Genomic DNA, 11,951 nt, shown 5'->3' on the forward strand with positions numbered 1-11,951 from the left:
CCTACGACCCGCTTCCTGGAGGCTCTCCAGCCCTTGAACTGCTGCCGAGTCCCACAGCGGTGCTTGACCTCATGCCTCTATTCCCGTAGCTTCGAGCTTGCCGCGTGACCCCGTGGGCATTGAAAGTGGACTCTACCTTTTAGTCTCACCAGCCGCCGCACAGCTTACTCCAACCTCACCTCAGTGCTTTCCACTTACCTCATTATGTTTCGTCAACCGATCGTGAGACTAAGACAGTCTGCCTCACCTCTGCTCAAACGTGGCGGCTCTCGAGCAAGAACATCTGGACCCAGCCAAAACATCAAGTCTGGACTTAGACCTGTACACGCTCAAAAGGCATTCTGGACAACAGGCAGAGTACTACTATTCTCGGCTTCCACCGGCACAGCGACGTACTTGTATGGTATCAACGATGCCTCGAAGCTACAGCTTCCGTGGATGAAGTCTACGGGACCGCAATATGCCTCAAAGAAAGAGATGGAGAAGGCAGGTCGACCAAGTGTCAAGACAGTAATGCATCCTTATTGACCATGTTCAGGCAATCGCGGAGCTAAGAGCAGCATTCGGCGAGGATACAATCAGTACGGATGATGAAGATCTCCATAGGCATGGCTACTCAGAATGGTCCTCGATCAATATCGATCAGCTCCCGGTCGCGGTAGCTTACCCCAAGTCTACAGAAGAGGTGTCACAGCTTGCGCAAGTATGCCACAAGTACAAGATTCCCATGAGTACGAACGAGCATGCGCGCGCCGAGCTTGAGACTGACCTGTTACAGTCCCATACTCTGGAGGATCGAGTCTCGAGGCCAACTTCTCTGCTCCTTTTGGTGGCATGAGCATCGACTTCACGTTAATGGATCAAGTTCTTGCGCTGCACGCGGATGAGTAAGCTTAGAGATCCAGTGAAGGGAAGTCATCACGAGGCTGATTGAGACTTATAGTATGGATGTCGTCGTTCAGCCTTCCGTGCCTTGGATGAGCCTGAATGATCAAATCAAAGACTCCGGTCTGTTCTTTCCCGTGGACCCTGGGCCATCTGTAAGTGACGCATTTTGAAGGTATCAATTTGCATTCGGCATCACCCAAATCGGCAATCCGGATTTCGCTAATCGCTGACACAGGCTAGAATTGGCGGCATGGTCGGCACGAGCTGCAGGTAACACTTTCGCCAAAAGTCACGATGACGCTCGTACTGAGACTGTAATAGTGGAACGAATGCTGTGCGATATGGCACGATGAAAGAATGGGTCATCAACCTGACAGTCGTTTTGGCTGATGGCACAGTGATCAAGACGAGAAAGCGGCCACGGTAAGAGATCATCATCAAATCATGACTAGGCAGATCTGACAACGCACAGGAAATCTTCAGCCGGTTATAACCTTACGAATCTCTTCGTTGGTTCTGAAGGCACATTGGGCATCGTTACGGAAATCACACTGAAATTGGCCGTCATCCCCCAGGAGACCAGCGTCGCTGTCGTTACGTTTCCCACGATCCGCGATGCTGCAGCTGCAGCCTCAAAAGTCCTACGAGCAGGCGTACCTGTTGCTGCAATGGAGATCATGGACGACGTGCAGATGGGTGTGATCAACAAAGCTGGATCGACGCACAGGAAATGGAAGGAGGTCCCAACCATGTTCTTCAAGTAGGTTTCTGAAGGATTCGAAGCATCACCTAGGTCAAGACTAATCATTGTGAATAGGTTTTCGGGCACTAAGGCAGGAGTGAGTGCGCACAATTATGCAACCAACGAATGATGCTGACCAGCACAGGTGCAAGAAAACATCCAATTGGTAAAGGACATTTCCAAGAAGCACAAGAGCGGTGACTTCGAGTTCGCCAAAACCGCCGAAGAAGGCAGACAGCTTTGGTCGGCACGCAAAGAGTCTCTCTGGAGCATGATGGCAATTCGCAGAGAAGGTGACGAAGTCTGGTCGACAGACGTAGCTGTTCCAATCTCAAGATTACCAGACATTATAGGTACGCAAAGAAATACTACGTCAGGTGAATTCGCATACTGACTGTGATACAGAGATCTCGAAGAAGGAAATGGATGACCTCGGTCTCTTTGCAAGTATCCTGGGACACATTGGAGATGGCAACTTCCACGAAAGCATCATGTACAACAGCAAGGATCCAAAAGAGCGTGCGGCTGTCGAGAAGTGTGTTCATGACATGGTCGAGCGCGCACTTGAGATGGAGGGTACTTGCACCGGCGAGCATGGCATTGGGTTGGGCAAGAAAGCCTCACTGCAGAAGGAGCTCGGGTTCGACACGATCAATGTTATGAGGAGCATCAAGGGTGCTCTGGATCCGCATTGGCTCATGAACCCCGGAAAGATCATGGATGCGAAGGCATGAGGCTGGACATGGGTCGACTTTGCAGCATTCTTTTGGCGTACTGTAAGCTCGCGTTGGGAGGATGTCTGACAAAACGGCATTTGCGGAGTACATAACTGTACATACATCTTCGGCACCATCTTGCGATCTCAAAATGAAGCACGGCATCACCACACATATCGTATGCCGATGCTGCCGAAGTCAGTGTTGGTGAAATTTGTTGCACGCGGACCTCCGTCCACGCTCCGGGATCGGTCGTTCGTTCCAGCCCCCACCAGTCACAGCACCCCGCGTCATTGTCATAAAGTTGTTAGACCTCCGATTGACTCAATCCCACCAAGTCTCTACCAGCAAACATGGACGCAGTAAGCTTTACATCAAACAACAGGAACTTCCCCAAGAAGAAGTGCGGTATGTCAATTAGTCTGCTATAACTGTTGCTTTACTGACAGTGGCAGGTGTGCTCGGCGCCACGGGCTCTGTAGGCCAGCGCTTCATCTTGCTGCTACAACTTCACCCGCACTTTGTTCTGCACGCTGTTGGTGCTTCTGAGCGCTCAGCGGGCAAGAAGTACAAGGATGCTGTCAAGTGGAAGCAGGCCCTGCCTTACTCGGACCGCATTGGCGATCTGGTGGTGAAGAAGTGCACAGCAGAGGAGTTTGCAGACTGCGATTTGGTCTTCTCTGGACTCGACAGCGATGTTGCTGGAGACGTTGGTACGTATTTCAGTCACGTGTGCATTCCAGTCGCTAATACTATGCAGAGATGTCCTTCCTTAAGTCGAACCTCGCCGTGTTCTCCAACGCAAAGAACTACCGCCGCGACCCTCTTGTTCCCCTCGTCGTCCCCACCGTCAACCTCGCACATCTCGACGTGATCAAGCACCAAAGAGAACACCACAAGCTGCAGAAGGGTTTCCTCGTCTGCAACTCGAACTGCGCCGTCATCGGCATAGTGATCCCCTTCGCCGCGCTAGAAAAGTTCGGTCCCATCGACCAGGTCTCGGTCGTCACAATGCAGGCTGTGTCAGGCGCAGGGTACCCAGGTGTGAGCAGCATGGACATCATCGATAACGTAGTGCCGTTCATCTCAGGCGAGGAGGACAAGCTCGAGACCGAGGCATCCAAGATCCTGGGCAGCGTCAACGACGATGTTACCGGCTTTGTTGACAGGCCCATGAAGATCTCTGCGGCATGCAACCGCGTGCCCGTGCTTGATGGACATACAGCCTGCGTCTCGCTGCGCTTCCAGCGCCGCCCGCCGCCCAGCGCGGAGGAGGTCAAGCAGGCTATGCGCGAGTATGTGTCTGACGTGCAGAAGTTGGGTGCCCCTTCGGCGCCGGAGAAGGCTATTGTGGTCATGGATCAGCCAGACAGGCCGCAGCCCAGGTTGGACAGGGAGACAGATCGAGGTTACGCTGTCAGTGTTGGTCGCGTGCGTGAGGACGAGTCGGGCATCTTCGACATCAAGTTCGTTGCGCTCAGCCACAACACTGTTATTGGCGCTGCTGGTTCGTCGATATTGAACGCTGAGGCGGCGGTACTGAAGGGATACGCTTAGACTAGATGTACGGAGTTGAGATTGGATCAAAATCATGAACAAGATACCACCCAAAGAGTTCTACATGCAGATGCATTGCGCGGCAGTACTCTGAAACACACACAATGCGATGTTCGAAAGATATCTCCGTTATAAGCAGCGGCGCTTTGGCAAAGACTGGCGCAGTAAAGTCCAAGTTCTTTGGCGAGCCTTGGAGGCACTCGAGCACTAATGGTTGATGCGCGGCCACGAGAGACCCACTTTTCGCTTACTAACGACCCACCACACTCGCTAAGAATATTGCCCATCGCGACTTCCCTCTCGAAGACTTCTTTTTCGACAGGATCCCTCATCATCGACGACTAACCTCACACAACAGTCAAAATGGGCCGTGGACCAAAGAAGCACCAGAAGCGCCTCAGCGCGCCCAGCCACTGGCTCCTGGACAAACTGTCCGGTATGCTCGACGCCCGCAATCGCATCGTCTGCAGATGCGCAACCTCGAAGCACAGCAGTACTAACACATCCCAGGTGCCTACGCCCCCAAGGCCTCCCCCGGTCCTCACAAGCTCCGCGACTCGCTGCCGTTGATCATCTTCCTCCGCAACCGCCTCAAGTATGCGCTCAACGGTAACGAGGTCAAGGCGATCGTCAAGCAGCGCCTGATCAAGGTCGATGGCAAGGTCCGCACCGACAGCACCTTCCCCACCGGTCTCATGGACGTCATCTCCATCGAGAAGACTGGCGAGAACTTCCGCCTGATCTACGACACCAAGGGCCGCTTCACCATCCACCGCATCACCGCTGAGGAGGCACAATACAAGCTCGGCAAGGTCAAGCGTGTTCAGCTTGGCAAGGGTGGCATTCCCTACTTGGTTACGCACGATGCGCGAACGTAAGTTCCCGCTCTGTCAGACGTTGGACCAAGTTTGGGCTAGGTGCTGAGCAGGGCAACCTCTCGCACCCGGCATCCGACCAGGATCTGGCGATGTCTTTTGATATCATGCTAATGATCTGTGTAGCATCCGTTACCCCGACCCCGCCATCAAGGTCAACGACACCGTCAAGGTCGACCTTGCTACTGGCAAGATCTCCGACTTCATCAAGTTCGACACTGGTGTGATCGTCATGGTCACTGGTGGTCGCAACATGGGTCGTGTTGGTGTCATCACCCACCGTGAGCGTCACGATGGTGGCTTCAACATCGTTCACTTGAAGGATGCCGTTGACAACGAGTTCACTACTCGTGAGTCCAACGTTATCGTCATCGGACAGGATAAGCCCTGGATCTCCCTTCCCAAGGGCAAGGGTGTCAAGCTCTCCATTGCCGACGAGCGTGACCGCCGCAGGGCTTACGCCATTGCCGGCCAGTAAGTGTGAAAAGTGGGAAGCAGCAGGTTAGCATACGAAGCTCAGACATGACCGTATGAAGTGCCTTGCGGGGCTCGGATACCAAAAAACCAGGCGTTTGGTCGCTCGTGGGGAAGTCACGGGTCTGGGGTCATTCTGCATATCATACGAATACCAAATGAGAATCAAATGAACACTTCAACTGCCTGCTTACACACGCGATAAGACTCGAGCTATATGCGTGCCTGTGGCGTTTCCATTTGACAGACTTGATGCAGCGTGCCTGACGACTGATAAGTCGGTGCTATGGACAGGGGACGGAAGCGCTATCTGCTCCCCTGGCGCAAAGAGATTGAGATGGCCCTCCCGGGTGCAAGCGACGAGGACATGAGGCTCTTAACCAGGGCGCATAGCGTTTCAGAAAACCGGAGCCTGGTGCCAATGGTGGCTTTGGATGGGATTCGAGGCAAAAAACATGCAATTCCATCAGCCTCGACAGGCGTTTGTTTGAGTAGGAGGTGTCAGAGCAGCAGGAATGGAGACCAAGAGGCTAAAGACGGCAGGGCAGAGTATTGAATTTGGGATAGCAGGGGCCGTGCCTCCCCCGACGGCCTGTGCAACGCGTGTAAAATGAGACGCGGGCGGGCAGCGTGGATTCGGAGGGAATGGTGGTCCCAAGCAGCCTGGTTGCCTGCATTGGTGGATTTCTGGAGGATGCAATATTGAGTGGACGATGAGGCAGCGGTGCAAGACACTCCCACGCGTCTGTCTTTTGCAAACTCTATTCACCTCCGGCAGCCTTCGAGACGGTGTCGCTCAACGCTCGCTTTGCATCTAATTCTCTAATTGGCCGGACAGCCGTTGTTTGTTCCGTAGCTCCAGGCCTGCTTTCATTGCCCTAAGCTGCCTCTAGCGGTCACTCCTGCCTCACTGGACCACTGCGCCCACTTCCCCGCGCGATTGCTAACCTCCACAGCGCCATCCAGCGGTCCAAAAGCGTGCGCGCGCGCTGCCAGACTATTGCCCACGTTGCTGCGCTCCACTCCTGTGTCAATGTGGTAGAGCGCGAACACAAGCATCGCCTGTCCCACTCCAATCGTCACTCGTTTCACGCTGCCGCACCGCGCGTAGGGCCGTCCTCAACCGCAAGCTCGCAGCACCGCCCCGACTGCGCAGCGCCCGCGACAGTCGCTCACCACCACCACCACCACCACCACCACCACCTTCACCACCACCCCCGAGCCGGTCTCGTGCGCGCCGGATTTCCGCGCAGACTCACCCATCTGTAGCCCACCATGCTTCGCCCGGCGACGCCCCTATCCATATTGTTCTTCGTCGCCTTTTGCTTGCTGCTCCTGTCGACCATCTCCACGCCCATTGTCCCGGCCATACCCATTGCGACCTACCGCAACATCAACTTTGGTGTGCTGGGCTACTGTCCCGATGGAGGCAGCTGCAAGGGACCCATGATTGGCTACGACACTGGTATGCTGTTCGATATATCTATGCAATGGCTGCAATTGACCGTGACGTACAGAGACACTATTCCAGGATCAGCCAAACACCGACTTCTCGCTGCCTGCAAATTCGCGCCATGCTCTCTCCTCCATCCTCATCGTGCACCCCATTGCGGCCCTCATGACACTGATCTGCTTCGGACTCGCCATCGCTGCCCACTTCCACTCGCCCGCCCACTCGCCGCGCTACCTGCTTGCCCTGCTCATCTTCACCTTCCCCACGCTTCTGGTCTCGCTGCTGGCATTCCTGGTCGACATTCTGCTCTTCGTACCGCACGTGGCTTGGGGAGGATGGATCGTCTTAGCAGCCACCATCATCATTGTGGCGAGTGGAATCGTGACATGTGCTATGCGTCGGACGCTGGTCAGCCGCAAGGCACGTAAGAGGCGTATTGCAGAGAACGACGACATGAACGGACAGACGTACTACGCGAACCGCCCCAGTGATGCGAGACTGACCACCGAATTCCCCAAGGCCGAATCTCCGCCACCGATGTCGAACGATACCATGTCGTCTGGGATGAAAGACAACGAACATGCGTCGTTCGAGCTTCAAAAGCAGCATTCGCCTGAGGATATGACGCCACTTAACCAGCGGAACCCCTCGCTCAAGACGAACAGCAGTGCTGGAAGAGAAGGTTCGGATCCAATGGTTGCGCCAATGCGTGGTCCCTTAGGTCGTGGACGACAGCCTGTTGATCAATACGGAAACCCTATCCCACCGATGCCCCAGGATCAGTACATGATGAACGCTGGCCCAGGCGGCCCAGGACGCGGCCGAGGAGGTCCAGTGAGGGGACGAGGCGGTTACCCACCACGAGGCACTCCCTACGGCGTCCCTGGAAGAGGAGGATTCGGCGGGCCACGAGGAGGTATGCGCGGTCCTCCACCGCCAGGCTGGCAAGGTGGGCGAGGTGGACCAATGCGTGGCGGACCTGGTGGAATAGGACCTGGGCCTATGGGACGAGGTGCTCCTCCTCCGGGCTACAACAACTACAGTCAAGGCTCTCATGGGCAAGGTCCGCCACCGCGCGAGCAGTCGCCTTATGGCCAAGGCAACAGGGGCGCATCTCCACAGCTTCCTCTGGCGATAGGACAAGCCATCGAGATGGACTCACGTACTGGAACACCACCAGTAAACCCGAACCCGAACCCGAACCCGAACCCGAACTATGGTTTGAGAGAAAGCGACGGAGATGTTCAGGGCATGTTGGCGCTTCAGCAAGGCGGTTTCCCAGCGAGCTCGCCGCAGCGTAGGCCGTCTGAGTTGATGAGTCCGACGAGCTCATACTCGCAAGAGTGAGTTTCGCATTATCATAATCTTGACGCATATCTGACATTCAACAGCGAACTCCTCCCACCACAGCAACAGCAGCAGCAACAGCAACAGCAACAACAACAACAATCACAACAGTCAGGTCTCCAACCCCAACAATACATGCCCGCGCGCTCCAACTGGACGCAAGACCGCCAAACCTCCGACAATTCCAAGAACAGCGCCAACTCCCGCGGCCTCTCCCCGATCATGGACTCCCCCGTCGAAATGCCCGCGCAACTCTCCCAAGTCGGCTTCGCACCGCCCACACACACCCACAGCAACAGTATCGAGCGCAGCTCTGACTACTACGAAGACGTCGACCCGAAATTCGCCGAACCCACACGCCCAAACCCACCCCCGATGCCATCAAGCTTAATGCCCGGCGGCATGCCCAGCACGTACAATCCGAACCCCAACTTACTCTCTGCGCCCCAGGCGCCGCAGCAGCTCAGCGACCCGAACCTCCCGCGCACAAGCAGCTATGATGATCTGCCCGACGGTTCGCGCAGTCCGGCCGCCTCAGAAGCTTCGCACTTCACATCTGTATCACAACGCCCTGTGAATCCCGCGTGGCGCCCGGAAATGGGCGCGCCGGCGGGAAACTTCGGGCCGTACGCTGGCAACGGACCTAACGGCCGTGGTGGCAGGCCTATGAGGCCTGAGGATGTGATTCTCGATGCGAATGCGGCGAATCCTGATTTCGCTATCCCCGGGGTGGGGATGGGGAGGGGACGCGGGAGGGGCACGTTTAGAGGGAGAGGAAGGGGCATTCAGCCGCCTGCGACGATGATGGGGATGCAGAACGGGTTGCAGGCGCCGGGGAGGTATCCGGGGGCTAGTGCTATGTAGGGATGGCATAGCATGAGAGACCTAGACGGGGATTGGGGGGCTGAAACTGAGGCTCCTTGATTCGTCGCGTCTTCGTCTGATTTACTGGTGTCCTTGCGTGCTGTTGCACCGGCCTCGTCCAGGCCCATTCTCCGCGGTTGCCCTTGCGATTTCATTTCGACTTTCGATTCGACTTCTCCTTCGACTCTGTACAAAAGGTTTTCTCACGCCCAGCAAAAACACTCGCATCGCCTGGCCTTTCAACATTTCGAGATACCTTAATGTCTTGTTCAGCGCGTCGCCTTTTGTTCTTTCAAGCGGCGACTGTTCTCCTTCCCTTCTCCTGACTCAGTTCACCACCGTTTGAGCGGCGACTGATCCTCTTTTCCTCTTCCCTCACATCCTCGGCTTTCGAGCGATCGTTTGTTCACACACACACACACACATATCGCCCGGCCCATTTGCATTTGCCTTCATAGAGGGCTGGCGCGTCTTTCCTTTTCTTCATGTCACGAACATACATCTCCTTACGTAGCGACTCGGTTCCACGGGCGCTTTCTTTGCAGCACACACCGAAGCAGTGGGAGATTCCTACATGTACATAGTGTGGATGACGGCGTTTTGTGGGGATATACCAAAGAAAGATGTGTATGTACAGAAATGCAAATACAACAAAAACTCCAGACTATCCTCTTGACGCGTGTAAAGTGCTGTGATGGGTAGGCCAGGGGAGATGTCAAGGTGCTCACACCTTGCCAAGGAACATGACTGCAATGTTGCCAGAACAGGGAAGGCCATGGCATCGACTTCATAGTTGCCGTTGTGTAGTTCATGTTCTGCAATGGGCCTCATGCCTGGGTATCATCCTTCCTAAACACCTCCACAACCGCCAGTCAATCAGATAACTGCACTAGCGCTTCCACGCCCACTCACTACCAAGTCGTTGCCAATGCGTTCACTGGACATCCATCCCTTGTCAGCGCAACTCCACATCGCCCACTCGCCCCACCACTACAATCCCTCAACTACACCACTTTCCTTTCGTGTCTTGTTCGCCACCGCCGTTTTGAAGAGAATATCCATGTTGGTGTCTTCTAGTCCTCGTTCTTGCTTATTCGTGGCTGACACTGTGTTCGCAGCTAGGTGCATTGCTTGCCTGCTGCGACTCCCTGGAAGGTCCCGTCAATGGCGAGTTGGTCATGGACGAGCTCTGGTGATGATATAGCATCAACAAGAGCGTCTGCGTTGGACTCGACGGCGGGCTTAGAGTCGACGTGGTTGATGTCCTCAATAGCAGTCTGCTTCGTCGCAAGCTTCTTGGTAGGGCGCTCGGTAGGATGAGTGTCCTCAGTGGCACGCTGGCGCTTGGAAGTCGGCTCGAGCTTCCCGTTCACCGCAGTGAGCTTGCCATCAGCGATGAAGGTCTTTTACTTGATGACTGGTTTGGCGGGTTGCGAAGGCGTGCTAGTATCAGCAGATGGTTTTGATTGAAACCAAGGTGCGGACTTGCGCTTGTTGGCCTTGTCTTGCAAAGTTGCGCGCCCATCAATATCAGCCGTCGGTGTAGCAGCTGGTGCGTTACGAACTGAGGACTTGGCAGCCTCGTTGTAAGGTTTACGAGTCAGGACCGGCTCTGCTAGCTTACGAGGTGTATCCGGACGAACGAAATTGCCCTTATCAATACAGTTGCCGTTGGCATTACACTTGGATGTTGGCGACTCGGTCATTGATGTTGCCGCATGTGACTTGGTAGGCTTGGTAGGCGCTGGCACGTTGGTGTCCTTTGGAGTCTTGCGAGCAGCAAGCTATGGCTCTCATGCTAGAACCATTTCAACGGGAGTCGGTATCTTGGGCTGTACGACCGGAGCCTTAGCACTTAAGCAGATCGTCAAACATACTGGACTTGGAGCCTGTGTGGTGGTGGGGACACGGCTGGTAGGCACGACAGTCTTCTGTGTAAAAGGAGCCACCTTGTCCTTGGCCGTAGCGGTCTCCTTGGAAAATGTGGAAGTCATTGACTTGCGTAAAGCAGTCGACGATGAGAAGGTTTCTGCTTGGCCTTGAACGCTACGCCGCGGGAGGCGTCTTCGGAGAGCTTGGTAGTGACCTCTTGTGATGTCACAGTAGGCTTGTTGGCGATGGACTTAGGTGCGGCAGCCTTCTTGGACGAGCGCGTTACAGCAGACTTAGCGGCGCTGGAGTTCGACTTCTTCTCGGTGGATACATGCAAGGTCTGCTTTACAGTGTCAGCTTGTACGTTCGGCTGAGGGAGCTGTGCTACACGGACCTCAGCGCGCTTCACTTCCTCCTTCTGGGTAGCTGTCTTCGACTGCTGAACAGCCTTTTCATCGCAAGTGCTGTCAACGATCTTGCTATCTCTCTGCGATCTTGTTCTTGGGCTCGGACGAGCCAGCGACTTGAGCGTCGATGGACTGCTGCTACAATGTTAGCCTGAGAATAAGGGAGCTGGCGATCGATTTAGCGTACCTCATCTTTGATAGTGCTGTCAACCTTGGATGCTTCACCAAGCTTGTTCTCCGCGGAAAGCGCCTTCCGAGAGATTAACACCTTCTGTCGCCTTTTGTTGCTAAACTGCACTTCAATCTCAACCAAGTCGTCTGCATGCTTGTACTTGTCGATGATAGGCGCATCAGACGTGACGGAAGCCTCCGTCGGCGGAGCCATGGTAGTGAATGTGAATGTATATGTGAAGCATGTAAGAGGTATGAGAAAAGTAGATGCGTGAGGGGGCGCGCGAATGCAGCCTGACGTTGAGAGCGCAGTGGCGGGGACTCAACTACCAGCAGCGGTGGTGAAGAAGGGAATAGAGGTGCGATCGGTGATTTTATGACAGCGCCGGGCGCAACCGTGCGCGGCAAGAGGTTGGGGTGAAGTGAAGCGTGCAGAACGGACCGACAGGTGTGAGGCGAGCGCAGCGTGGACGAGAGGGCAAGTGCGTCTGTCGAGGTGAAGAGAGCGTACACAACAGGAATGGGCTCAGCAGAGCATAGATCAAGACAGCAAGAAGTGAAGGCGTATAGCATCAAAATGGAGGA

At 55.0% G+C, this 11,951-nt stretch overlaps 5 protein-coding genes across 5 annotated transcripts; 4 read left to right on the forward strand and 1 right to left on the reverse strand.

Annotated features, from left to right (window-relative positions):
- Positions 1-204: 204 nt before the first annotated feature.
- On the forward strand, positions 205-2,364 carry BU25DRAFT_427445 (D-lactate dehydrogenase mitochondrial precursor; the record flags this gene model as incomplete). The annotated part of the gene is made up of 10 exons (XM_033708444.1): positions 205-486; positions 539-731; positions 779-887; positions 944-1,040; positions 1,124-1,158; positions 1,210-1,311; positions 1,361-1,648; positions 1,706-1,727; positions 1,776-1,983; positions 2,036-2,364. 10 exons carry the CDS (start codon positions 205-207, stop codon positions 2,362-2,364), a joined length of 1,665 nt encoding a protein of 554 aa, XP_033566757.1.
- A 335-nt stretch (positions 2,365-2,699) lies between these two features.
- BU25DRAFT_330586 (aspartate-semialdehyde dehydrogenase) lies at positions 2,700-3,903 on the forward strand (the record flags this gene model as incomplete). Its single annotated transcript, XM_033702366.1, has 3 exons — positions 2,700-2,754; positions 2,802-3,059; positions 3,107-3,903. The coding sequence occupies 3 exons, from the start codon at positions 2,700-2,702 to the stop codon at positions 3,901-3,903; spliced, it is 1,110 nt and encodes a 369-aa protein (XP_033566758.1).
- A 363-nt stretch (positions 3,904-4,266) lies between these two features.
- On the forward strand, positions 4,267-5,256 carry BU25DRAFT_427447 (ribosomal protein S4e; the record flags this gene model as incomplete). Its single annotated transcript, XM_033708445.1, has 3 exons — positions 4,267-4,339; positions 4,414-4,777; positions 4,905-5,256. 3 exons carry the CDS (start codon positions 4,267-4,269, stop codon positions 5,254-5,256), a joined length of 789 nt encoding a protein of 262 aa, XP_033566759.1.
- Positions 5,257-6,527: 1,271 nt separating this feature from the next.
- BU25DRAFT_417193 (pali-domain-containing protein) lies at positions 6,528-8,916 on the forward strand (the record flags this gene model as incomplete). The annotated part of the gene is made up of 3 exons (XM_033707785.1): positions 6,528-6,717; positions 6,770-8,048; positions 8,097-8,916. 3 exons carry the CDS (start codon positions 6,528-6,530, stop codon positions 8,914-8,916), a joined length of 2,289 nt encoding a protein of 762 aa, XP_033566760.1.
- A 1,118-nt stretch (positions 8,917-10,034) lies between these two features.
- BU25DRAFT_453781 (uncharacterized protein) lies at positions 10,035-11,580 on the reverse strand (the record flags this gene model as incomplete). The annotated part of the gene is made up of 6 exons (XM_033709821.1): positions 10,035-10,277; positions 10,335-10,700; positions 10,794-10,913; positions 10,967-11,128; positions 11,183-11,311; positions 11,383-11,580. 6 exons carry the CDS (start codon positions 11,578-11,580, stop codon positions 10,035-10,037), a joined length of 1,218 nt encoding a protein of 405 aa, XP_033566761.1.
- Positions 11,581-11,951: the final 371 nt, after the last annotated feature.

Source organism: Macroventuria anomochaeta (assembly GCF_010093625.1).
Source record: "Macroventuria anomochaeta strain CBS 525.71 unplaced genomic scaffold BU25scaffold_2, whole genome shotgun sequence".
NCBI lineage: Eukaryota > Fungi > Ascomycota > Dothideomycetes > Pleosporales > Didymellaceae > Macroventuria > Macroventuria anomochaeta.